This window comes from Eleutherodactylus coqui, chromosome 1 (assembly GCF_035609145.1).
Source record: "Eleutherodactylus coqui strain aEleCoq1 chromosome 1, aEleCoq1.hap1, whole genome shotgun sequence".
NCBI classification, from domain to species: domain Eukaryota; kingdom Metazoa; phylum Chordata; class Amphibia; order Anura; family Eleutherodactylidae; genus Eleutherodactylus; species Eleutherodactylus coqui.
This window is the reverse complement of record NC_089837.1, coordinates 451,098,260-451,125,743: the sequence shown is the minus strand read 5'-3', so window position 1 is coordinate 451,125,743 and position 27,484 is coordinate 451,098,260. Positions and strand designations below refer to the sequence as shown.

Sequence of the window (27,484 nt, the reverse complement as noted above, 5' to 3'; positions counted from 1 at the left end):
ACGGGAGGTGCCGGGACGGGGCGGGAGATTAGCACACTAGCTCCCTCCCTATCCCACCCCCTCCCATTGCAGACAGCCAGCAAGGAGCAGAGAGGGGGCGGGAGTTTAGAAAACCAGCTCCCCCCTCTCATTGCAGACAGCCGGCAAGTGGTGGAGAGAGGGAGGGAAGGGGGTGGGAGTTTAGCAGAGCTAAACTCTCTCCCCCCACCCGATGGTATCCTGGGCTCGGCGTATGCTCACCGGATTTCGGCCGGCATGCATGTCCTATTTTTTTCTGTAATTGCACACCAATGTTCCCCATAGAAGTCAATGATGGAGGAGGGTGGAGTGCAAATGTGTGCGCAATATGCATGGAGATGCATGAAACACTGCATAATTCCGTGGGAAAAAAAGGACACATGTGGAACTCATTAAGACTAATTAGCCATTTCTTTGTTAGCCTTGCGCAAATGAACATGCCTTGCAGGTGCAATAAGTCTAGTAAAATACGCCGATGCACAAGGACAAAAGCCTAGTTCATTCCACAAAAATGCTACGCTCATGCGTGAGCAAATACGAGTGTGCTCAAGTGAAGCCGCCCTCAGGCACAGGAATACATGACATGAATAAAACATCACTTGGTTCCCTCAATAAAACGTCTATATAGATTTACATTTCCTTCCACAACTGTAAATCACAGATGCAAATGCCTGAATGTGAAGACAAGAGTCCATTGCCCTATGTGTAAGTTTCATGTCCCCTAGCCAGGAGACCAGCTATGGGTGGTTTCACATCTGTGTTGGAACCTTCGGTGGGAGGTCTACCTGCAGATCCGGCACAAAGTACCGGAAGAAAAAGTGCTGCATGCAGCACTTTTTCTTCCAGCTAAAAGCCGGCCCAAACAGACACCATTATAGTCAATGAGGTCCGTTCGACATTGTTTGGTTCCGTACCCCCCCTATCATATGGCAACGGTCTACTGAAGAAAAAGGCAGCAGGCCACTATGGCCTAAATTTCTCTTTAACAGTCTATAAGCTTTTAGAGTTTGACCTAACATGACCGTGTAGTTCACTTGTCAGCTACATTGTCACACATTGACATTAATGCCTCATGATTGAGCCTTTTACTTTTTGTGTGATTGCCGAGAACTACAGATGGACGCTCTGTATTATGTTTCATGCTGTTTTCTAAAGCCAAAAGCTTGTGGATTGGGACTTGCAAAAATTACAACCCAGAGTATATATAAAGGAATACTGCCTATACTCATTATATATGTAATCAGCCAAGTACAGAACACACTCTAGATTGATTCCTTGTCTGGTTTAATAACCTATGTCCAAATAACCTATTAAGGAATTCTTAGTTAGTAGATGGGATCCATCGTAGATGATCCTTATTAACAAGCGTGGAAAGCAGCCATAATGAGTGCTTAACTTTTGGCAGCTTAAAAAACTTATGCATTATACAGAGAGCTCTTTGATTTTAAGGGGAATGGTGTAATGCTTCATTTCTCCTGTTGGGGCACTGCAGGGAAATTGCAAATGCTTGTTGATAAGATTCCTCCACAATTTACACATAATATTGGAGGGCCACAGCTAAGGGGCAACCTGTGAATAGTTTAGGAGAACCTTCTAATATAAAGGGGTTGTAGAAAGTAGACAAACACTTTAACTGTGCATATTAAAATAGATGACTAAAACCCCTTTTACATGGGATGACTGTCAGGCACTTCATTCATTTGCACAGGAGTGATCATTGCTCAGTGACTGGAGGCGGAGCGGGTCAGGAACCATTCCTGCTCGCCTGCTTCCATTTACAATAAATGGGCCGTCATTCATAGATGAACAACAGTGTCGGGACTCAAAGCCAGGCGGCAGCTCTACTTGCTGAGCTACCCAGCCTATTGGATAGCTCCCCTGCTGAATCATGTCCCAGGGTTCCTTGTTCCTGAAACCCAGTTCCTGATTAGCTCAACCCTGTTCCTTATTGCACTTCCTATTTAAGCCTGGCCCTGTACTTACCTATCTTGCGTGACTATTGAGCTCCTCTTGTACTACAACCGATAGTACCTGGATACCGACCATTGGCTTCACCTTGACTACACCACCTGCCTGCTCCTCTTTTACTGCAACCAATACTACCCAGATATCGACCATTGACTTCACCCTGAATACGCCACCTGCCTGCTCCTCTTGTACTGCAACCGATATTACCTGCGTACCGGCCTCTGGCTTTCCCTGACCACGCTACTGATCCGCATCGGTTACGACAAACAGAATCCAACCCAGAACCAGGTCATTACAAATGTCCTGTTTACTGTCAATGGAGCGGCAGACCTACAAGGATTTTTAAGGTCTGCATGTAAGATCCAATCAGCAATTCATCACTGATCAGTCTTTCACTGCATGCATTCACACAGCACAATTAATGCGCAAACCTCTTGATATAACCAGCGATCTGCACAATAATCATGCAGTATTAGGCCTCGGTCACATGGGCGATTTTCCGTGCAATCTGCGCATGCGCATGCGATGTGCGATTTTATAAAACCATTGCTTTGCAATGGTATCGGACACATGAGCGCTTTTTATGCGCTCGTCCAATAAATTATAGAACAGAAATCGCAGATCGCACCTATCTGCGATCAGCGATTCCTGTTCTCTTCTCTATATGCGCTCAATGGGGCCGGCGGCAGCAGCGCCGACCCCATTGAGAACATATACTAGACAAATCATTCTCCTCTGCCACAGCTGTAACAGCTGTGGCAGAGAAGAATGCTGTTTGCCCATTGAATTCAATGGAGCCATGAATTCATGAATGGGTGAGTGAGTGCTGCCTCTGATTGGCTCAGCGCTGAATGACAGCTGAGAGCTGCCCCTGATTGGTCCCTGCGCTGAGCCAATCAGAGGCAGCACTCACTCACCCATTCATGCATTCATGAATGGGTGAGTGAGAGCTGCCTCTGATTGGTGAGGCTGTGACCAATCAGAGGCAGCGCATTCAGCAGGCAGGGATTTTAAATCCCCGGCTGCTGAATACTACTCAGAGCAGTTCAGGAGAACTGCCGGCCGGCCGCGGCTGAACTCCGTCTGCCGGGAAAAGGTGAGTATATATTTTTTTTACTTTTTACACATTTCTGGATGAATTTCAGGGAAGGGCTTATATTTTTAAGCCCTTCCCGAAAATTCATCGTGAGATCGCTTGCAGCTCATTGCTTTCAATGGAGCCAGCTGTATTGCCGGCTCCATTGAATTCAATGCGCTGGACAGCGCTCCACTGCTCAGGCCCGTTTCTAATGAAACGCGGCTAGGAGTAGATTTTTTGGTCGATTTTTCGACCCCGGTCACGCGATTTGCGGATGCGCATCCGTCATGCGATCCGCAAATCGCGGGAAAAAACGCCCGTGTGACGGAGGCCTAAAAGGGGCTTTTACCAGAAAACACTTTTATCACCTATCTACAGGATAGGTAATAAAAGTGTGAGCGGTGGGGGTCTCATCACTAAGGCCCCCACCAATCTTCCTCACTGCCCCGCATGCAAGCTCGTAGCCAGTGCCTTGTGTAACTCCTCAGGTCCCATGTAGCTAAGGCCGGCCATCATCTGGGACTATAATCCAAATGTTGAGATCATACGCAGGAGGTAATTCATATTCATAATGCTGTGACCTCCTCGGTGAGGCTTATGCAAATACATATCTGTAGTTGCCAACAGTTCATGAGCCACATGCAGAGGGTGGGTGACCCGTATGCAGCTCCCGGGCCATTGGTTGACAAACACTAATTTAGATCATTATGTTAAAAAAAGTCATGTAAACTATCAGCAATGGAGCATTTACTGTCTGAAGTCATCGGAATTTGAGTGAAAACATAGCCTACAGGCAAAGTAATTCTTCCACTCCAATGCAAGAAAGAGAAGGAAGGAAGGAAGTGGGAAGAATTTTTTTTTCTTAGAAACAAAGTTGTTTACCATTTCCATTAGTATCTGGTACAAAGAAAACACTAATAAGGAATCTATTAGTAATTAGTTAAGGTAGGAAAACACTTGTAAACCACAGACTTCCTGCACCAAAGCAAATGAAAGGAGGAATAACAACAAGCACACTTAGTAAACCGGCTCTGAAGTACTTTAAATGGTATCAAACTTTGTGAGATCATGTGCTTACGTGAAGGAAAACATGTCCAGCTTCCCTTATTGCCTGCTCTTACAGTAGTAATACACAGGAACCATTGTGATTTGACTTATACAGAAGGGTCCAATAAGGCCCGGGAGAATTGTAACTTATGCAGATAAAAGTTACATGGTGCACATAAAATACAACTCAGATAGTATACTAATGAAACACATGCAAATTGGCTCATTAAAGATGAAAGATTATTCCCGTATATGATCCTATATGTTGCTCAAAAATTAGACTGCAAGCTCCCAGCCAAGGCTGGTACAAGTGCAGACTGCTTTGTAACTGACTGGTAAATGACCTAGGTATATGCGACCTAAGCAGTCGCACAGGAAGTTGTTCACCAGCTTGTAGAGGTGTGGGGGGGGCACCAGGCGGATGTAGACTGTGGAACTGGACTGGATCACCCTCCTTAGGTCTTCTTTTTCCGTGTAGCAGCATCTTGTGGAGCTACATGAATCATGGTTCTGGAGCTGTATTTATGTTATGAGCTTAGTTCTGGTATTGTATCTCTGTACTGAGTTTGGTTCTAGTACTGTATTTATAAAATGAGCTTCTGGTGCTGTATTTATATTATGAGCTTGGTTTTGGTATTGTATCTTTGTACTGAGTTTGGTTCTAGTATGCTATGTTATGAGCTTTTGGTGCTGTATTCATGTTATGAGCTTGGTTTTGGTATTGTATCTTTATACTGAGTTTGGTTCTAGTATGCTATGTTATGAGCTTTTGGTCCTGTATTTATGTTATGAGCTTGGTTCTGGAATTGTATCTTTGTACTGAGTTTGGTTCTAGTACGCTATGTTATGAGCTTTTGGTCCTGTATTTATGTTATGAGCTTAGTTCTGGTATTGTATCTCTGTACTGAGTTTGGTTCTAGTACTGTATTTACAAAATGAGCTTCTGGTGCTGTATTTATATTATGAGCTTGGTTTTGGTATTGTATCTTTGTACTGAGTTTGGTTCTAGTATGCTATGTTATGAGCTTTTGGTGCTGTATTTATGTTATGAGCTTGGTTCTGGAATTGTATCGTTGTACTGAGTTTGGTTCTAGTACACTATGTTATGAGCTTTTGGTGCTGTATTCATGTTATGAGCTTGGTTTTGGTATTGTATCTTTGTACTGAGTTTGGTTCTAGTACGCTATGTTATGAGCTTTTGGTGCTTTATTTATGTTATGAGCTTGGTTCTGGAATTGTATCTTTGTACTGAGTTTGGTTCTAGTACGCTATGTTATGAGCTTTTGGTCCTGTATTTATGTTATGAGCTTGGTTCTGGAATTGTATCTTTGTACTGAGTTTGGTTCTAGTACGCTATGTTATGAGCTTTTGGTGCTTTATTTATGTTATGAGCTTGGTTCTGGAATTGTATCTTTGTACTGAGTTTGGTTCTAGTACGCTATGTTATGAGCTTTTGGTCCTGTATTTATGTTATGAGCTTGGTTCTGGAATTGTATCTTTGTACTGACTTTGGTTCTAGTACGCTATGTTATGAGCTTCTGGTGCTGTATTTGTGTTTATGGGCTTGGTTCTGGTATTGTATCTTTGTACTGAGTTTGGTTCTAATACTGTATTTATGTTATGAGCTTCTGGTGCTGTATTTGTGTTTATGGGCTTGGTTCTGATATGCTATTTATTCATTGAGCTGTTCTGGTGTGGGTATGTGGCTATCTTGCTGCGTTCTGGATTACAAATAGTGCAAAGGGGTTGTCCAGAGTTTTTTTTTCATCTGTATTTCCCTTCCAGAAACACTTAATGGGGTGTGTCTGGTATTAGAAAGGAACGTAAGGTTGGTTCCACAAATAGCGGACAAGTTGGGGAATTTTTTTCTACATGAAAATTCTACAACTAGCCTGCTGGTGTTGTGCGCGGCAAGCCATAGCTTTCTTATCTGTAATTTGTTCTGGATTTTGTAATTGTAATTTTCTGCTAATTTCAGAATTTGCGTATTTAATTATCTTAATTATCTACTATGTTAAGTGTTTAATTTGCACTAAAAACTCCAATAAAATTACATTTTAAAGTAAACTAATTCCACCGCTGTGTACAGTACAATGTTAGTAATTGGCATCTTAACAAATCCACTATCAGAGGAAAAATTCTGCTCTGGATTCGAGTCATATTGTGGTTTTCAAATCCCCAGCATGACCTATGTGTTGTAGAAAAGTCACTGTGCATTTAAATCATGTAAGGGCTTATTCAGACAACATATTTACGCAGGGATTTAGCTGCGGTAAAAAAAACCAAACAAACAAAAAAAAAACATGACCATGCCAAGCAATGGATTCCAATGCAGTTCATGCAGATGAAAGTTTTTGTTGCCGTGTTAAATAATTGTACCGGGAAAAATAACAAATGCGCAACCGTTGTCGGTTGCGGGTTTTATATACTGTGTGAAAAGATAGTTCTTGCCCTATCTTTTAACGTGATACGCAGCAAGCTCCTATAGACTACTATGGAAGATAGAAAAAAGGGAGGGGCAGGGAGTACAACGCTGGTAAAAGAAGACAGCTCGCCCTAATTAGGCATTATTGGTCATTCATTGTCCCGTTTTTGTTTTTGCCTATGCACAGCTGTCCCCCTGTGAATGGCTGAAAATACACGAACAAACATCAGGTCTCGATCGTGGCAAAAATTCATTCATGCGATCATGCATTTGCGCACCAAAGGCCACATGGAAGTCTATATGCTGTGCAATTCCGCGGGAAAAAGAACACATCTAGAACTAGGCTAAACAGCTTTTTAAATCATGGCACGGTTGAGTCCTGTGAATATGAGAAATGGCCCTGCAAGTGCAAAAAGCACAGTAATATGTCCCAAAACATGCGCAAAATGCATTGTTCACAGTGCAAATACACTGCGCTTACACAAGCGTTTTTGCGCATATGCTCCTTTGAGATCGCCCTGATACTGTACAAAAAAAAAATTGTGACATGCTCCATTGGATGTGGAATTACGAAGGCATTAGAAGCAAGCCCATGCCATACAGAGATCATATGGCCCTGGTGCCTCAGGGGCCACATGGCACTTTTTAACACATAAGAAGACTGCTATACACTACTTTAAGGGGTGCTGGGACAGAATTTGTTTTTGGTCCAAAGTTTCAAGTTACGCCCGTAACAATGTGGTGTCGGGTAAACATTGTGGCAAGACGCTGCGCACACTATGGGACTCGCTAACAGAACCTAATAAAACAATAATTGACGTAAATGTAAAGTGAACAGAACCCCTCGTAACGTATCAGCGCAGGAATGCTGTTTTGACTTTGCCAATCAGACAATGGTCGGCCTGGGCTGTGATATTTCCATTAGTACAGGGCCGCGCTGTAACCTTATCTCCTTCACACACATCATGTCGTTTGCACATTTTTTTCGAATGCAAATGAAAGGAGAGGAAAAAAAAATTCCCCCTCCTCCAAAGTAACCAGCGTGTGACTGCGATGTGGTGCTTGTGGGCCTCCGGTAACAAAGGCGACGATTCAACCCCCTGGACACATGAACAGGCCGCTCCCGAAAAATGTTATTCCTGCAGCCTACACAGAAGGCAGGGTCCTTGTTTGCATCCATTATAAGCATCGCTGGGCTATGCTGAAGAAAAGGGATGTTGAGACGGTAAAAAGGCGTTTTGGTCCGGAATTCGCAGCCCACACTGTTTGTTTTTTCCCCTCTAGAATCCGTAACCTGGAAATGACCAGTTCCTGTAATAATTAGCTAAATGGTAACAGCGCTTCCTCCAGGACGAGCGCTGCAGAACGTAGGCGTAAACACGTAGCGACTAACATTCCACGGACACGGCTGTCATTAGCCGCTGCCTTACAAAGAGAGCGCTCCACAATGAATTAGCAGGCAGTCTGACATAAACCGTCTCGTATAATTGCACACATTTCACTCATCTTTAATGGCATGTATTATTAGAAAAGAGAATATTTGAACCAGATTTTAGTTTTGTGGGTTTTTTTCTTAATTGTCACCATTTCTATTTCTTATGTGACTATATCTATGAAAAAAACGTAAAACTGCAGTTTCGCTCCGGCCACACGGCAATAGGCTGTTTTGTGCTGACTTGTTAGCATTGCTGCATAGACAAAAGCTGACCATGTTCGGCTGGCAGCTCTCCTACCTGCCCTCCGCTGCCATACAAGCTGGGAGAAGAGAAGATATGCCCAGAACTGCGTTATCTGTGAAAGACTACTTTAGGGCTCCTTCACACGAGTGATTTTGCTTGTGGTTTTGGGCACACAAAATTGCTTGCACAAACCGCATCCGTTAAAACCCATCGATTTCCATAGGTTCCCCCTCACATGGACCGTTTTTGTGCCCGCATTTCCTTCAGGTAAAAAAAACCCCGCGACATGCTCTATTTTTGTGCTCATTTGCTCACCCGAGGCCCGAACGACATTGCACGCTGAACTGCGCAATTTCACTGTGTTAATCAGTAACATTGCGGACTAATTAGGCTGGCCCACCTACTAAGTATGCGGCCCCACTGGTTCAAACATGGCACGGTTGAGTCCTGCAGCAATTTGAACGGGCCCAACAGCACAACCAAGTACAGTAAAGGAGCGTGAATCTGCCCGTGTGAAGGAGCCCTTAATAGAATAATTCCTCTTTATATACACTTAAGGGCTCTTTCCCACGAGCGTATATCGGCCGGCCGTTTTCACCACCGGGCGTTTTTACGTTGGGCCCAAAAGATAGTCCTGGAACTATCTTTTGGGCCGGAATACGTCGGTTGATGCATGGGCTTCTATGGGAGCCAATGATAGTGGCCTAAGGCAGGAAGGAGTTTAGCGTAGCTGCTAAACTTCCTCCCTCTACTCTCCTCCCCCCGTGCATGCTCACCTCTGCTCTCCTCCCTGCTTGGTCTTTGCAATGAGAGGGGGCAGGACCAGTCCCGCCTCCTCCCATTGCTGGCTGCGGACAAGGGGCGGAACATGGACGGAGATAAGCTCCGCCCCGTCCTGCCCTTCCTATTACAAATAACGAGCAGGGAGGAGAGCAGAGGTGAGCCTGCGATGGGGAGGGAGGGGTAAGGGGCGACGGCATGGTGACCTCGGCGCATATGCGCTGGGGCCAATGCAGTGTGAACGGGCACACAAACATTAGATTTGTGTGCCCATTCATAAGCTTTAACGCCACAGATGTTAGCGTACATCGGCCGACCGTGAAAGCGGCGGCCCATAAATGCTCGTGGGAAAGAGCCTTAAGTATGTAACGATAGATGTCATTATCTATTGTTTTCTATTATATACTGAACTATCACTGCATTAGGAACCGCTGGTACGTGTGATCAGTAAAGGCCTGTTTACATGCAAAGACAATCTTTCAAACAATTGAAAGATTGATAGTTTAAGCCATCATTTTGCATAAAGTGTTAATGGACACTGATGTCCATTAACACTTTATCAGCTTCATTTGCATGTAGAAGGGCCTCCAGGAGCTGTTTACAGAGCCCAGCATGTGGGCTCAGCTCTGCACAGAGCTGCTTTGTTCTCACATAGGCTGTCGGCAGAATACAATGTAATCTCCCAGCACCTGCTGAAAACACAGCGTGCAGTCCCTGTTATCTCTCTGCGGCTGAACAATGGATTTTAAGCTCACCTTAAAATCATCATTCAGCTGAAGAGTGAACGATGGCAGTGTTTAAACGCAACGCTTATCGCTCATATGCCATCGTATATCGAATTCCGAGCGATAATAGTTGCATGTAAATGGGCCTTAATACGGTACCGCATGATGACAACATCACAGTCTGTTTTCAGATAATCTGTTGACCTCTCCTCTGCAATTCAGAAGGCAACATTTGCCAGTCATGGGTAAATGTGGTGACTTGAGTGATTTTAACCATAGGCAGGCTGTTGGTGACCAAAGGTGTGGTGCCAGTATTACTGAAACAGTCACACTTGTTGGATGTTCCCAAACCACAGTATCAAGAGTCTACCATGGACTGACATCGGACAGTAGGTCAAACAGTGACAGGCCCTGTATGGTTGATCCTAGAGTGAGCATCTGACCCCCGATGTCTGGACCAACCGGTTATTGAATAGTTGTTCCTAATGCAGTGATGGTTCAGTTTACAATCAGTTTAGGGCCTGTTCTCATCAGAAACTGCATCGCCGAAATCCATTAAAGTTTAGTAGGAAATGGCACTAGTGCTATTTTGTTTTGTCAAATCCTGTCAAATGCCAATCGGACATCTGAATGGACCACCTTATAGTCAACGGGGTCAGGTAGGCCAGTGAATTCTGTTCTTCTGTTTCCATAAAGGAGAATGAAAACAGAGCCTTTTAGCGCTGATGTGAACAAGCCCTTAGATGGTTAGGTGAGCCGGCAGGGACAGATTTATTCCATGTGAACTTGCTGTAAAATATACTGTAAATTTAGAAGACTGATCAAGTATCTAACCATGTTTACTTCCACAGTAGTATATCTGATCCCCCTCCACTAGGAAATAAAAGGTGAAATCAGTTCATAGACTGCAATGGACGCTGATTAGGGATGAGCGAGTATACTCGCTAAGGCACTACTCGCTCGAGTAAAGTGCCTTAGCCGGGTATCCCGCCCGCTCTCCCCTGCTCCCCGCTGCAAATCACCTGTCAGCTGCGGCGGCCCCCGAATCTTTAGGGATGAGCGGGGAGATACTCGGCTAAGGCACATTACTCGAGCGAGTAGTGCCTTAGCGAGTATACTCGCTCATCCCTAACGCTGATGCATGGTCGGAATGAATGTAACCATTTTTAAGAGTCTAACTGTACCGCGCATCTGCAGGAGTAAATTATGATTGCGGTCCAGGGGGAGGTACAAATGCAGCTGGCCCCTAAGGGGAAGGAGGCCCACCCGAATCCCCAGGTGTTGCTTTCAATTGGGCCAAATGAAATCTAGTTATAGCCTTGACTATCTTGTTAGTGAAGGTAGACCTAAAAGTTTTTGAAAGTTATTTTTCTAGGGTAGTTCCTCCCAATTTTTGTTCCCCCACAACCAACGTTATAGGCTCTTAGGGCAGCTTCACATGCAATGTAAATGCACGATTTCTGCAGCGGATTTTGCTACAGACATTCTGTAGCATGTACAGTGCAAGCCATGTGGAGGTGATTTCTAGAAGTTTTTGAAAAACGATGCAGATTCTAAATACATAACATGCCTATTTATGCTGTAGATTTCAACCCTTAGGCCTCATGTCCACGGGGACAGATCCGCAGCGGGTCACCCGCACATGTGATCCGCGCCGCATAGGGATGCATTGGACACCCGCAGGTAATTAAATACCTGCAGATGTCATTTTCCCTTGAGGCGCGGATTGTGTGTGCGGGAAAACACGCGCAGCATGCTCCATTTCAGTGCGGGTCTCCTGCGGGGACGGCTCCCGCAGGCTTCTATTCAAGTCTACGGAAGCCGTCTGGATCCGCGGCACACCTGCAGCTGAATTCCTGCTCTCCAGTGCCGGAGAGCAGGAGTTAAGAAAAAAATGGAGTGCACGGCGCATGCGCGCGGCACGCTGCCGGCATGCCGAGCATATCCGCCGGGCCGCAGAAAGAAAATCTGGCCGCGACGGAGGGCAGATCCGCAGCGTCCGGACAGGTAAGTAATGCTTACTTTTTTGCCTAATGTCCGCGGGAAAGGAGGGACCCGCTGTGGGATTCTGCATGAAGAATCCGCGGCGGCCCTGATTTTCCCCATGGACATGAGGCCTTAAAATACCAGGATTAAAATCTGCAGCAGATCTGATACAAAAATCGCAGTAAAATTTACCATTTAGATGCGGATTTTCCCACTGTGGTCTACCAGTATAGTTGCTATGGGTTTTCCACTGTAAGAAGCCTGCAGAGATTACGCTTAGGCATCGTCCAGACAAGTGCTTTTTTCGCGCTGCTATAGCCGTGAAAAGATCACGTGAACAGGCGACTTCAAGCTACGGGAATTCGCGTGTTCACATGATCCGAGGTGCTTTCAAGACTCCAATAGGAGTTTATGGAAAACATGCAGCAAACATAGGGCATGTCCTATCTTTGCGCGCACCTCGAAGCCGACATGCAAGTTTGCACTTGTATGTCCTATCTTTGTCAGACGTACTGATTCACCGCATCTGAAAATCGCTTGTGTGAACGCTTCTTTAGAAACCTATTGGTTCCTATGGAAGGACGATTTAAGCACTGCTTAGCTGCGCGAAAAAAGCACTTGTGTGAACGAGGCCTTAGTGTGAAGGTACCCTTAGATGGCCCAGAGACATATTCCACTGATGTATTCTTACTTTTGAGCTTTTTTTACATTATTATTATTAATATGAGCATCTATTAACATCCCCACTAGAAATGTATACACTTAGACTTTAGTCACACAAGCATATATCGGCCGCACGTTCACACCCAGCCGATACACGCTGCTTATCTGATGCATTTATTTACAATGCATAGGTTCAGATGGGCGTATTCCCGTGGCGTAAATGCGCCCGGTCAACCAAAATAGTCCATAGGAGTGCACTTTTATGATGGCCAGGAAAGATAGTTCATGAACTATCTTCCTGGCCAGAATACGTCAGCGGCTCCCGTAGACTGCTATGCGAGCCCATGGTGGCTGCTGGAGAAGGGAGGTGGGAGGGAGTTTAGCAGTGTGTCTTCTAAACTCCCATCCCATTCCCTATGCCCCTTGCCAGCTGTTTGCAATGGGAGAGGGTGGGACGGGACAGGAGCTAGTTGCTAAGCTCCCGCCCCATTCCCTCCAATTGCTGGCAGCCGACAAGCGGCGGAGAGGGGGCAGGAGCTTAGCACACTAGCTCCTGTCCCCTTCCCTTGCCGAGAGACGCACTCGGCCGTGTGAAGTTACCCTCACAGGCATGGACAATTTTAGTTTTTTTCCTTTTTTTAAAAATTTCTTGCTAATTTTTGTGTGTTTTATTTTATGGTGTTTATTCTATAATAAAGATGACATGCCAACTTTATTCACTGGGTTAGTATGATTATGGCAATACCAAATATATATAGTTTTTAGTACATTTTACTGCTTAAAAAATAATAAAACTGAAAGTAGTTTTTGTCTCCACATTCTGACACCAGTCACTTTATGATTTTTCTGCTGATGGAGCAGTGTGAGGGCTTGTTTATGGAGGAGGTCTAGTTTTTATTGGTACCATTATGGTTGGGGGTGACCAAAAGTACACATTTCTGGCAATGCATTACATTTCACCACATGGGATAAAAAAAAAAGTCAGTATTTTATTTTAGACATTTATGGGCATGGTGATACCAATTACGTTTTAGGTTTATTGTATTGATTTTTTTTTTAATTTGAAAACTTTACATTTTTTGTAAGATTAAAACATTTTTTTATCAACCTTATTTAATTCCACTAGGGGATTTGAACTTGCAACCATCTGATCGCTTGTACAATACACTGCAATACTTCATTAATTATACTGCAAAATCAAAAAGTTATTCCTTGCAATTCATTCCCACATGAAAGTTCCCGTCCCACCAGAAAAAAAAGAGAGAAAATACTTTTGCAAAAAAAGGAGAATAGAAAACAAATGTTTATCTTGACGCTGAGTCCTTTTCGGTTCTGTCAAGCACGAGGAGGGCTCCGGTGATAAGATCTTCCAGTGTCATTATAGAGCTTATGTTGGATAGTCTAGGCACAATTATATGCGGTATTCTTTCAATACAGTACGGAGATAACATCTAATAACTTCTAAGGTTTTTAGTGCATTGCATTGCTTTTGGCTTTGTCATATTACTCTCTTTTTGGTGCCAAGTGTATAAAGTTACTGTGGGAATTAAAGTAAAATACATACCACTAACGACCAATGAAAAGGGAGTGCTGTGCGTCTTAGGAGCTGTCTGGAACCTTGTGCTACAATGTAGGGATAGCAGCTGCTTTGAAGACCCCCAAACCACAAGTATGCCTTCACATCACAACAATTCCTGCTTCTAAAACGCTTAGATCCATATTTTTATTTCACTGATTGTTTAGTGCTGGATTATAACCTTAAATGCCCTCTATAAAGGCAAGCGATTTCTACTTTATAGACGCGTGTACGACGTCTGGATATAGAGTACTTGGTAGGCTAGGAATTAGACCACCGAAGCAGCAGAAAAGGACTATGCCACCAGGAATCAAAGAACGGTCTAGCTTAAGGCCTCTTTCACACGTGGCGATATCGCGATTTTGTGTCACTTAAAAGTCGTGCGACTGAAATACTTGAAATATAAGCCCTACCCTGAAAATAAGCGCTGGCTGCAGTAAAAAAAAAAACACAATACATCACCTAAGAGGCGCTGTCCGGCTCCGACCGAACAACTCCTTTGTAGCTTCGGCAGACTTGCTTGTAGTTTTCACCCAGTGCTTCCTGGTCAGGGCTGGCTGTGATTAGTTCTCGAGCACCACGGCTCAGCCAATCAATGCAGCGCTTGATGAACCAATCACAGCCATCGCATTGAATGGCTGTGATTGGTTCATCGAGCGTTGGCTCTCATTTGTTCTAGAGTGCTGTGGCTCAGCCAATCAGAGCCAGTGCTTCCTGGAGTCAGGGATTTTGAACCCCTGATCAGGGGTGAAAACTACAAGCAACGCTGCTGGAACTGCGGAGAAGTGCAGCGGAGCAGACAGCATCTGTTAGGTGATGTATTGTGTTGTTTTTTTAAATGCAGATAGGGTTTATTTTAGGGCTTTTACAGTAGGACTTCCTATTGTGTGGTTTTAATGAGTACGTTCACATGCGTGTATTTTTCCTGTGCATATCAGTCACGCAAAAAAAAAAACACAGCTTGCTCTTAGAGTTGAGCGAGCATGCTCGGTAAGGGCAGTTACTCGAGAGAGCATCGCTTTTTTCAAGTAACTGCATGCTCGTCCGTGAAAATTCAGGGGGCCGTATGGGGGAGAGTGTGAGATGGATCTCTCTCTCTCTCCCTTCCCCCGCAACCCCCCGCTCACCCCCGCAGCCCCCCCCAATTTTTTCCGACAAGCATGCAGTTACTTGAATAAAGCGATGCTCTCTTGAGTAACTGCCCTTCCCGAGCATGCTCGTTCATCTCTACTTGCTCTATTTTTCCACCCACAGATATCAATGGGGATGCGCAAATGGGCAAAAAATATGCTGGGAGATGCGTGAAACACTGTGTAATTGCGCAGGAAAAATAAGACATCAGTTACTCATTACACCAATTAGCCATTGAAATCAATGCGTACGCACAAATACACATACCTTACACGGAAAAAGTACAGTAAAATACAGATATGAGCTACAAAGCAGTGTTCGTTTCCCTAAAACGCTATGCTCATGGGCGCGCAAATAGGCGTACACTTGTGAACGATCAGTATTTATTTTATGCTTGTGTAAAATGAATGATAAATGAAAAGTGAAGGATTTATCGTTCGTCATTGGCTGCGTCGATCATCATTCGTTTTCGCTTGTTTGAACGCATTTTTAAAACGATAATCATTCTGTGTGAAAGGGCCTTTATGCGCTCCAGCCTGACATTTATTGTGCCTTTAGTCAAATAGAAATTAATCCTATTAACTTTGTGCTCTCGAGTTACAACAAGGAACACCTGTCAAATGTTGGTCTTTTCAGTACAGCTTAGAAAAAAGTACAGCACAAACATCTAAAACCGGCAAGGCTGAGAAAAGTGCTTGTCTTAAAGAAAAAAGTGCAACTTGTGGAAGAGACCGCAGACTCAGATGGTTAAAGTCTATGGGGAGGTTATAAAAACTTAGAAACAGACCAACCAGATTCCACATCTCTATTGAGTTGGCTGTACATTATGTTAGTTCAGTGAGCTACCCATGTGCTCAAAAGTTTAAGGGGTTGCCCATCCTTAAAATATTGATGGCATATCCTCAAGAAAGGCAATCAATAGTAAATCAGCGGGTATCCATCACCTGTGACCGCCATCAATCTGCTGTTCACCAGGCCTGTACATTCTTTCTTGGTATTACAGGCAAAGTTTCCATTCACCTCAATAGGATCTTTGGCTGTAATACCAAACCTGGCCACCGCAGTGGAAACGGAGCTGTCTGCATCCTGTGGAAATCAGCTCTATGCACGAGCACAACAGCTGATTGGTGGGGGTGGACCCTGCCCACCTACCACTGATGGCCTATCCTCAAGATAGGCCATCAATAGTTTAAAACTGGACAACCCCTTTAATATGACAACGTTTTCATAGATTTAGTTATTCTTAGGATATGCTATGAATGCTAAGATCCAATATAGCAGACTCCTACCAACACAATGATTGGGTGCAGGAGCTTCAGTGTTTACAAAGGCACAGAAGCTCTGTGAATGGGAAGAGCTGTAGTACCAGGCACAACCACTCACATGCTGGAGGTGCTGTTCCTCTATAAGCAATGAAGTGGATCTTATTGTGCTGATCTGTAGGAGTCATGATGTAGCCTGTCATAAGGATATGCTAGAGTCCCAAAGAACCCTAATAACATGCATTTTCAGCTATTACCACTGAAGGTACATCATGAGTTACCTATGCAGAGGAACAAGTGTCAGCCACATTGATACAATGTATTAGTTCAACACAATTAATTCCTTGGGGGGAAACGTTGACATTCATGTAATTACATTCTATGCCGGTTAGCATCGCTTCCTTACAATGACGTTAATAATCCTTCATAAAACGATATTGGAGCAACGTTATCTTTACCAGAGAAATGAGAAAATTAATGAACTAGCTATAGAGCATAATTATGGAGGAGCGGCTGAGAAATGCCATTATGACCTAGCTGCATCTATACTTTGGAGGACAGATTTTTTTTTTTTGGTTTACAATTAACGTATTCAAATCCATGGCAACAAATCCCGCTGTTAGTTCCCATTCAGTCCACGTTGGAGAGCGATACCAGACGTACGATCGGTTATTGGGAGTTTCTGCAAAATTCACGATTTCTTATCCAACAGCATAAATAGACGGATCGTCATTATAAATGCCGTTCACGAAATATTAAAACAGGCACTATAAAAAGTTTCCAGGATAGATGAATATTTTTTTTAACTCTTTCTTGATGAAGCATTTTAAGTCCTAGTGAAGGAAAAATCACCAACCAGCACAAAACCACAAAGTATCCAACAACAGCAAACCTCATTAAGTTGTAGATATATCGCTTAGCCCATATGTGGGATCTGATCATGACTGCAAATGACAGTATGCAGCTATAGAAATGTTTCAGTGACGGCATAATAGTAGAGCAGGAGAGAGACCCAGGGTCATCACTGGGATATAACGACTGCAATGTATTCCCTATTGGGTACAAAACTGCAAGAGGCACGGTGGGAAATTAGGCAGTTTTGACAGATTTTTCAGCATTTTCCATTTTCACTCATAGGCAACTTCGTGTAATAAATTATATCATAGATTTCAAAGTGGATCTGTCACCTGAATATGCCTTTTTAAAAAGGGTTTTCCAGGCACAAATACTATTGATGGCCAATCCGAAGGATAGGTCATCACAAGTTGATAGGCTGGGGTCTCACTGAAATCAACGGGAAGTGCGCCTGCAGTTACAAGCACCGGCCACTACAAAGGGGTCGGAGCAGCAGCTTCCGATCCGGCCCATGTGTGTAGCAGCACTGACATCATGAACCTGCTCAGCTGATTGGCCAGCTTCTTGAGTAGTATAGCCCCACCGATCAACTAGTGATGACCCATCAATTAATAATTTTGGTCGTCAATAGTATTTGTGCCTGGAAAAACCTTTTTAAGGGCAGCATATTTTCGTGATAGGTTATACAGTGCACTAATAGTTATAAATCTATATTCAGGGGGGTAGTGACAGCTGTTCTCACCCCTTTCACTAGTCTTGTGTGCAGCACTTAATGGCAGGGAGTGGATTATTATGTACAGTATATTAGAGGATGTACTTAAGTCAATTCTGAATGCATACAGAGTTCTCTCTCTTGCTATATACATATGAAGTACTACATGATAAGGCATTGTGACATGCATTTCATTTCTATGGTCTTTCGAAATCTATAGTAATCCATTTGTCCTATAACTGAATAGCGATTTGGACACCAAGTTATACACAGCTTGTCTTTAATATATGAAACAGTAGATAAAGTCACTGACCTGTCCAAGCATATCTGGAGCCAAGGGAATTATGGGCCAAATAATGGAATAAGCACCAAAAAACACCAGCCACATCAGCATGCTTCCCCAGACAGCCAGATGACTGAACTGCAAGATCAAGAGGAATTCATTTTTATTAGGTTTGTAATCACAACTAGAGATGAGCGAGCACCATAATGCTCGGGTGCTCGTTACTCGAGCCCAGCTTACTGTAATGCTCCAGAGCTCGGTTCGAGTAATGAACCCCATTGAAGTCAATGGGAGACTTGAGCATTTTTCAAGGTGCCCCATGCTCGGCATAGGGGATGGTTTGCTCTCTCTCTTGAAATTTACCTGAGTACCTCATGGTGCTCGCTCGAGTGACGAGTACTTTCGAGTATCCTAATGGAGCATCAACCTCGGACGAGCATGCTCGCTCATCTCTAATCACAACTTAACTGACTTATATAATAGTATGTTATAGCATCTAAAACAAAACAAATATCACCTAAATCAATGTTCCTCAACCTGTTCAAGCCAAGTACCCCTCAATGACAACAAGTTCCAATCGAGTACCCGAATAAAATGTTTGTACCCTTCATCAGCACATTAGATGGGAAGAATAACATACCATGCCACGCTATTCTTCCCATCCGGTCATCACAATGGAACTCTAACCTAAACCAGGGTGTTTGAGCCCCAATTTCCCATCTCACCAAGATGAAACTACCATCTATTTATCATTTCAACTAATTAAAGTAATGGCAGTAGAGGTCACTTACTTTAGTCCATGCGGTGGTTTCTAAGCCAGCTTTCAAACAGACTGTCACCACAACATACTATAAAGAGAAAAAGGGTAAAAGATACACATATGGTGCATATTAAGTACATCATGTGATAGTATTTATCATCTGCTCAACCACAAAAATACTTACAGTGTAAACAATGTTCCCGACAAATAAGTAATCTGTGACATGTCCGCTGGTGAACACGGCATCTGTAAGAGGGAGATATAAGACCCTGGTCAGAAATACTTTGTGCATTATGCATAGTCTGTGTGTGTAGGGATTCACTCTGCTAGACCTGGTCTGGGCTATCGGAAAAAACTATATAAAACAGTCTTGTAATGGTAAAACATGAGCCTCACCATCAAGAAACAGCAATGCTGAGACTGTGGCTGCAAAATAGGGGGGTGGCCTAAGATTCACCGTTAACTGCTTAAAGGGGTTTTCCCACCAAAACAACTTATCACTTTTCTACAGGATAAGATTCTGAACGTTGGGACCCCTCGATCATGAAAACAGTTCATGCATGAATGAAGTGGCCGTTATGTGTGCACACTGCCAATTCATTCATCTTTATGGAACTGTACATACATGATTATCATTTCACTTATATGGAGACACATGGGTCCCCTGTTCTCGTGATCAGTGGGGATCCCAGCTGTTGGACTCCCACCAGACACCTACCACTTATACTATGGAAAAAAGATAAGCTGATTTGGTGGGACAACCCTTTTAAGATGCAAACAACCAATTTTGGCCTTAAAGGGGTTGAACCCCAATGGACCTTTGTAACCTATCCATAGGATAGGTGAGAAAAGTTTGATCAGGGAGGGTCTCGTGGCTAAGACCCCACCAATTCTGAGAATGTGGGTCCCTTCTCCCCACCCATCCTCAGTGACCTGGAGATTCAATGGGCCAGTGGTCGCACATACCACTATCAGTAGTGATCATGGTGTTAAACACTCCACAGCCACACTTTGCATGGGCACGAATCTCTGTTATAAGATATGTAATATGGCGCCTACAGCCTGCTAGAGGCCCATACGGTACATCCTTGTCTTCAATTTTATACAAAGGCCCATAAAGGCTTATGAGAAAAAACTGTATGCCCCATCATATAGTGTGTTATTTGTAGGTACTCTCCCCAAAAAACATGGTGTAATACCACTCGAACATATTGGTATATTGGGATACTGTGTGGAGTAAGAAGTTGTTGGTATGTCAGAAAATCACTGGTATAGTTTTTCCTATTAATGATCTTAACTCATTCCACAAATGTGAGAAACGCCAACAAATTCACTATATTCTGTCTACCCAAAACTGGTAATAAAAGCTGCAGCCAGCGATCGCGGCCTGGGGGTCCAATAAATATTTTACAGTTTACAGAATGTGATATAATTTATTATGCCAATAAAAACGTGATTCTCGAATCACCGCTAAAGTAAAAGTCGAAGTGATTCCTGAAAAACAATTAAACGTGGGTGTTGAATTGGATTTTTATTGAAATCACAGAATGAGGGGTCAACTCACGGAAGGGTTGTCTAAGGTTATACTCTCACAAGACGCTTGCAACAGCATTCTTTGAAGCTTTTTTTGTCTTTTTTGCTAAAATGACTGTATTTTCCTGATATTTTTTAACTAAAACCACCAAAAAGCAGAGATAATGTGAATATATGCTAATATAGAGCAGTGGCGTGACATAACGAATGTTATGGTGTACTGCTCGTATTGGGTTCTACAATTTATGTGAAGTCGAAGTCTGATTGTTTCTACTATGACTATTCCTATTCTATTATGTTCATTGATGTCTTTTAGTACTATTTTGTCATGTGTCTATTGGATCGAAGGATCACGTGGTGAGGCGTGGTCATACTGAGAACAGGCGCCGCATGTATTTACTACAACAGATTATGTTAAGGCATATATGATGTTAGACTACATGCGCAAAGAGTGGCAGTGGATCTTTGAACCAGTCCCGGTGTTCACTAGCTTGTACCAATCTTTGGTATTCAGGGTTGGTATCGTAGTTGGGAGAATAAACGCAACTTCTGCAAGAGTGACTGTCACTGAATAGGAAAACGGCATTGATTTGGGAAGGTGGACTCCATTTTTACACACTTCATTAAATGACTTCCGATGACCAGTTGCTGGCCCGCCATTATCAACACAAGACTTGACCATCAGTGTAGAGGACTTGCGAAGGACTGAGCTTACAGAGAGACTACACCTGAACTTGGTGAAGCCTACTTGGTGAAACAACTTTGATTATATTTCCACTGTTTAGTCAAGTTCATAAAGCAGCATGACAGTGCCCGTGTACAATACCTGTTGCATGCCTCTGACCGCTGTTTTATAGCCCTATGACCAGGCATTTCATGCATGCTATGGCCTAGAGTCGAACATGCGCTTTGCCGCACTGCAAACAACTCCTTAGGTTGAAAGCAACTCATCTCTGCCGTTGGTGGTGCCAACATAATTGAGAGAAGAACTTCAGGTCAGCTACAGTCCCCTAGAACACGACCTGCCAAAGGCCCAGGTCTTCACCCGGGGGCCACTTTCACTAAGGCCAGTTCCATACAAGCATATTATGGATGTGTCGTGGTTAGTAGTAGGTGTCACAGTGATGATTTGCCAGTGCAGATCTCCATACAACTTTCTGTCAATTTAATTTCTTACCCTTACTCTCCATTATCCTGTATAATTTCTAGTTGTCAGTAAGAGATCTCCCCAACCAGGCTTAGACTGGCCCACAGGTTTACAGGTAAATCCCTTGGTGGGTCCTAAGCCAAAAGTGGGCCCCAACTTCCCACATGAGTGACACATAGAGCAATAAACTCTCTGCATTACCTACAGATACAGTAGGCAGCATTTCAGAAAGTCTGTATGTCCGTATAATAGACCAGTTAGTTTATTTATATAAGTGCACACAGGGCAGGGTAGGCAGGCTAGGTAGGTGACTGCCTAGTTGAGAGGGGAACACAATATTGTTGGTAAACCTTTTTCTGCAACACATTATATATTTCTACACAATAAACACTTCTGTTAGTCACAGAAGTGCTCATTGTTACAGCAGTCCGAGGTGTATTGCTCTTCACTCCCAGGTGGTCTTCCTCTGTTCTGGGCCCCAGGCACTGTACTGAGTTCCAACACCTGCCAGGTTATCATGCAGTGTGCATTGGTGTAAGGACATGGCGCAGTAGAGGAGGACCTTTAGGATTAGAGCAGTGCCACGTAAAGCATGCACAGAGCAGTAGGAGTGGAACCTGGACCGAAGGAGTGAGGAAAGCAGGTTTTCTTTAATAGTCTGGTCAGAGGTCTGAAAGGGGACTATATTCATTATAGAGTTTGAACTGGGGTCTCATTTAATTATAGGGTCTAATCTGGTGTCTGTTTTAATTATGAGGTCAGATCTTGGGCTCTGTTTTTTTAATTAAAGGGATTGTTCCATCTTAGCATTTCATAATTGAGATGAGAAACCTGCGACTGTTTCCTGACCACCTCGCAAGTGTTACAGTAACAGTCTAGGTGGCAGTCTTATACTGTTTCTTAACTCCTATTGAAATGAATAGATGTTATAGAAACGGTGTAGCATAACACGGTACTTAGGAGTTACAGAGACCGTGTAGCACACTGTGCTACAGTGTTTCCCATTCGCTTCAATATGAGTCAAGGAAAAAGTGTAAGGCTGCCGCCTTGGCTGTTCCTATTACATCCGGTGAGATAGTCAGAAAAAAACAGCCATGGATATCTCATCTCAGTCATGAAATGCTGGAATGGTAATAGCCCTTTATGGGGTGTGATCTGGGTGTCTGTTTTAGTTATACAGTCTGATCTGGGGCCAGTGTAAAATCTGCAACAGGGTCTACCCTGCTACCATGTGTCATCTATAATGCTGGTGCCTTCTTTTGCAACAGATGGGCCTAATTTCTAAACCCATTATAGCTATGCCCTGGGCCAAAGAGGTTTTGGCTGCAAACTGCGTCTACGGAATAAATTGCCAAGGCGGTATGGGCAAAATGGAGAAGAAAAGTAAAGTGAGTCACCAGATTCAAAATTTAATCTGTCTGTATTGGTTTCTTTTAAAACGTGTTTAGATCTCTTTTACTAGACAGTAACATAGTTTTTAATTAATTCTGTGAATTCAGGGGTTGCAATTTGTCTAACTTGCCTAGGGCGCTAAATCACCGTGCCCTGGCCATGGATGGACAGGCTGGCTGTGATGACATCTAGGCACACAGAGGGGCTGTCTAGTATCTTTCTTCCCTGGGACTTCTCTTTCCATTGAAGAGTATGAAAAATGCAGCAGATGAGAATTGGTGAATGGGATCAGAAAATATTTACATGGGAACCCATGTACAGTGGGCCCCAGAATTAATGTTACTGATGGACCCTAGGCACCCTAGTCCTACCCGATCACTGGCTGACTCCTCTCCCCTGTAGTTATCTATAGACAAGTATCTATATCACCATTTGACTTATGAAGAACCTTCATGATGAAGGTGCCATCAGCTCAATATATTGCATGCATTACTCAACTCCATAATATCTTATTAGTTAATTCTTCACCTGAAGGTATGTGGCCAAGTTTACCAGGACCAAGAAGAAATGGATATCTTTACATTGTGTATAATGTGATATCTGTTGTTGAATTTGCCCCTGCTACAAAGCAAACAGAGGTGTTACACGATTCACAAGTCCCTCATTTGCTACTACAATATAAGTTACTTCACGCGGGCCGGACGCAGGCGTGTTTCTCAGGTGTCGCTGGGATACGCAGCATTATGCAGCCCTGTGGTTGCTGCTTTGATTAATGTAGCTTACTGTTTCAATAACCGTTTCTGCAAGCTCTTCTCCGGGGACGCGGTGTAAGAGGAGAGCGGCCAGGTGTCTGCAGGCAGACTGAATTATAAGGACGCAGCTTCTCCTACATACACAAAACATCACATTTTCTTTCCTGTTGCACTTGGCCAAACTTCAGACGTTACATTGACTTGACTTCAAATTCAGCTCCACTTCACTAATAATGTACTTTTCATGACTAATTCCGATTACTTCTGAATTCCAACATGTGCTTCTATCATTTTTTAAGGGTTTGGGGAATCATTTCGAAATAAGACTAATTTTTTGCCATTGTTATAGATGTTTTTTTTATTATTCCTTATAACGCTGCATTCCTTTCGTCACACGCAATAGTCTATTAAAGGGTTATCTGAGCCCAAGTGTAAATTTGTCTTTGCAGTCAACTAGTAACCTATTCACTATGAATTCTTCATACTTGCTGGTTTTCCTGCCCCATCAGACTCATAATTTGACTATGTATGCAGGCATATCGTAAAACCTCCTTTGATCATAAGTAGCAGCTATTGCTCCTAATATGTTTCCCATGTTGTATAAACTCTGAGTAACTAATGGATCTTTGCATTGTGCAACCAGACAGTCAAGTGTATCAACAGCAGCTGGCGTCAGTGAAGCATTGCACCCCATAAGGCCAGTTGGCCAGCTATAGGCTACACAATGACAGATTTGGAGAGGTCTTGTGATCTTTTGATCATGACACCATCATTGCCTGTACAGAGAACTTACTTAACTTGGGTGAAGATCAAGAACCACATGAAACAGGCAAGAAGATGACCAATGATCTTCATATTACAAGACCCCGAGTCATATTTGGGTGGTAGGAAATTTAGCCTAAACTAGTGGAGACAGCTGAATCGTAAGTAGTTGCTTTAATTAAAGGTTGGGGCACTAAGCTTGGCATGCACGCAAGAGCAAACGAATTCTAGGACCTCCACCTGGTGCTGGTTCATGCCCCCATACCATCATCCCAACAGGTCAGTTTTGTGCTTGATTCTCCTACCTATCTCTTGTTGTAAAAAAAGCGGAACTTGTGGGCTACAGACTGTTTTGCTAATTATTGACAAATTATGTAACTTTTTGGCATTAGTTACATCTAAAGAATGTATAGCAGCTAGAGATGAGCGAGATGAGAGTAGTGCGTTATGCGAGTACCTGCCCGCTCATCTCTAAAGATTCGGGTGTCGGCAGGGGAGAGCGGTGAGTTGCGGGAGTGAGCAGGGAGGAGCAGGAAGGGGGGGAGGAGAGTGAGAGAGAGATCTCCCCCCAGTTCCTCCCCTCTCTCCCCCGCCGCTCCCCGCCCCTGCTGGCAACCGAGTCTTTAGAGACGAGCGAGCAGGTACTCTCATAAGGCAATACTCGCTCATCTCTAATAGCAGCACATTACCTGTCACCTACACATCTATATAGCCTTCTTTTGATATGCTCATGAGGTCCACATGTCACTGTGGTGTTTGAGAGGTCTATCTCTATGACATTCATGTTCTTGTATCCAGACTAGAACTCCAGGGTGCTCAGACCCAGTGATATCCTGCAAAGAACTCCACATTGGCATTTTGTCAAGAATAGAATCCTTCACAATGCCAAATAAAACTATACTGTGAGTTTTAGTGCAAACTTATATACAACATCCCATTTCTAGTAGCATGACAAATAAAAATATAATGACAGATAAAGTCTCATCTAAAATTCAGGAAACCATATGGATGAAAATGAGCCGGGAGGAAGCAGTGCAGATAAACCTCAAGCGCCAGAGCTGTTCTATTATACATTTTACGGTTAAAAGTTTGCTATTTCCTTTTACTATTTACATTCCGCAACTTATTTAATGGCTATAATCCCCATTATTTCTAGTGAGATCCCTTTCAAATAAATATACAGTGGGAAAATGGCAGCCCCCCCGGTTGGCTCTAATCTACAGTGAAGCATTCTCAGGTTGATGCAGGTGGCAGGTCAAAGACATATGCAAATATCCGCACTCACTGCAAAGTTCCCTTCCTGTACTGGAACACTGCCTGAGTTTCTTCCTGATCTTATCATCTACCATACTCGTCTTCTGTATTTCCCCCTAGGATGTTTTCTCATACATGGGAAAAGACGTATAGCCTGCTGCACCGTATTATTCATGCAGCGATGGAGCAGTGAGAAAGAGAAACATTTATTCTGTTTTCTCTAATGAAAATCTTCTGGTATTAAACACTATCTATCCATCTATCTTATATCTATCTATCTCATATCTATCTATTTATCTCATATCTATCTATCTATTTATCTATTTATCTCATATCTATCTATCTATCTATCTCATATCTATCTATCTATCTATCTATCTCATATCTGTCTCTCTCATCTCTCTCTCTCTCTCTCATATCTCTCTATCTCTTTATCTATCTATCTGTCTATCTATCTATCTTATAGCTAATATCTATCTACCTATCTATCTCATATCTAATATCTATCATCTATCTATCTATCTATCTATCTATCTATCTCTCTCATATCTCTCTCATATATCTCTCTATCTATCTATATATCTAACTATCTATCGATCTAGCTTGACAGCATTGAATGGCTGTGATTGGTTCATCGAGCACCATCTCTGATTGGCTAAAGCGGTGTTCCTGAACCAATCACAGCAATCTCTGGCTGGAGGCGGGGTATTTAACCCCCGTTACCTGAAAGAAAATGTTGTCTCAGTGCCGAGGACTACGCGGAAGACTGCCCGAGCGCTAGAGACCAGTGAGAGGGACCCGAACGATGCCTGCTTGGTGAGTAATAAGACACCCCCCCCCCCGAAAATAAGACACTGTGCCTCTTTTAGGACCAAAATTTATATGCAAGTGTCTTATTTTTGGGGAAACACAGTATCTATCTATCTATCCCAAATTTATCTATCTATCTATCTCTGTCATATCCATCTATCTCTCTATCTCATATCTATCTCTCTATCTCATATCTATCTATCTGTATCATATCTATCTATCTCATATCTACCTATCAGATATCACATCTATCACTGATCTAAATATCATTATATATTTACAGCAAAGTAGAGGACTCACCAGTCAATCAATGTTAATGAGAATCATATAGCACGTAGAGCAACCCTCTGGTATTGAGACAAAATTCTGTCCTGGGACAGGAAGGGTTGGGGGTATATTATCTGCACTTGTTCTTTTCTGCAGTCCATCTGATCCCCCGGTTCTAGTCTCAGTTTTCGACCAACCAGGATGGCTGTTGTAAATTTCTATCAGACTAATGCACACTGTGCACTGCTTTCTGATTGGCAGGTATTGATTATGGGAGCAGCACTGGCCAATCAGAGGGCAGGTACAGTGCACTGGTAATCTAACATTAGCAATGCAGTACGGGGATTAGGCAGTCTGAAGATTGCATTGCTAATCTTGGACCATCTGGGACCTGAATCCAGCAGATTGAAGGGATGGCAGAGAACAAGTATACCATCTGTGGCCTCCAGTCCGTGGACAGGATTTTATCCTGAAACTTGAGAATCACTTTAGTTTGCCTTGTGGGGGAACTGCCGGTGACATTTTGCAATGCTTCTCCACAGATTTTAGCTGATTGCTGGAGACTAACAATGAGAGGCGCTGTAATCGACCTATTGTTGGGGGACCCTTCTATCAAAAA

General features: G+C 43.3%; 1 protein-coding gene across 1 annotated transcript in view; it reads right to left on the bottom strand.

Annotated features, from left to right (window-relative positions):
• ATP8A2 (ATPase phospholipid transporting 8A2) overlaps positions 1-27,484 on the bottom strand; it is a 565,764-nt gene that overhangs the window by 121,935 nt on the left and 416,345 nt on the right. The window contains exons 32-34 of the mRNA XM_066588982.1: positions 19,133-19,194; positions 18,980-19,036; positions 18,219-18,326 (exon numbers count right to left, since the gene is read on the bottom strand). Coding sequence (XP_066445079.1) covers positions 18,219-18,326; positions 18,980-19,036; positions 19,133-19,194 — 227 coding nt within the window. The remainder of the gene's footprint in view (positions 1-18,218; positions 18,327-18,979; positions 19,037-19,132; positions 19,195-27,484) is intronic.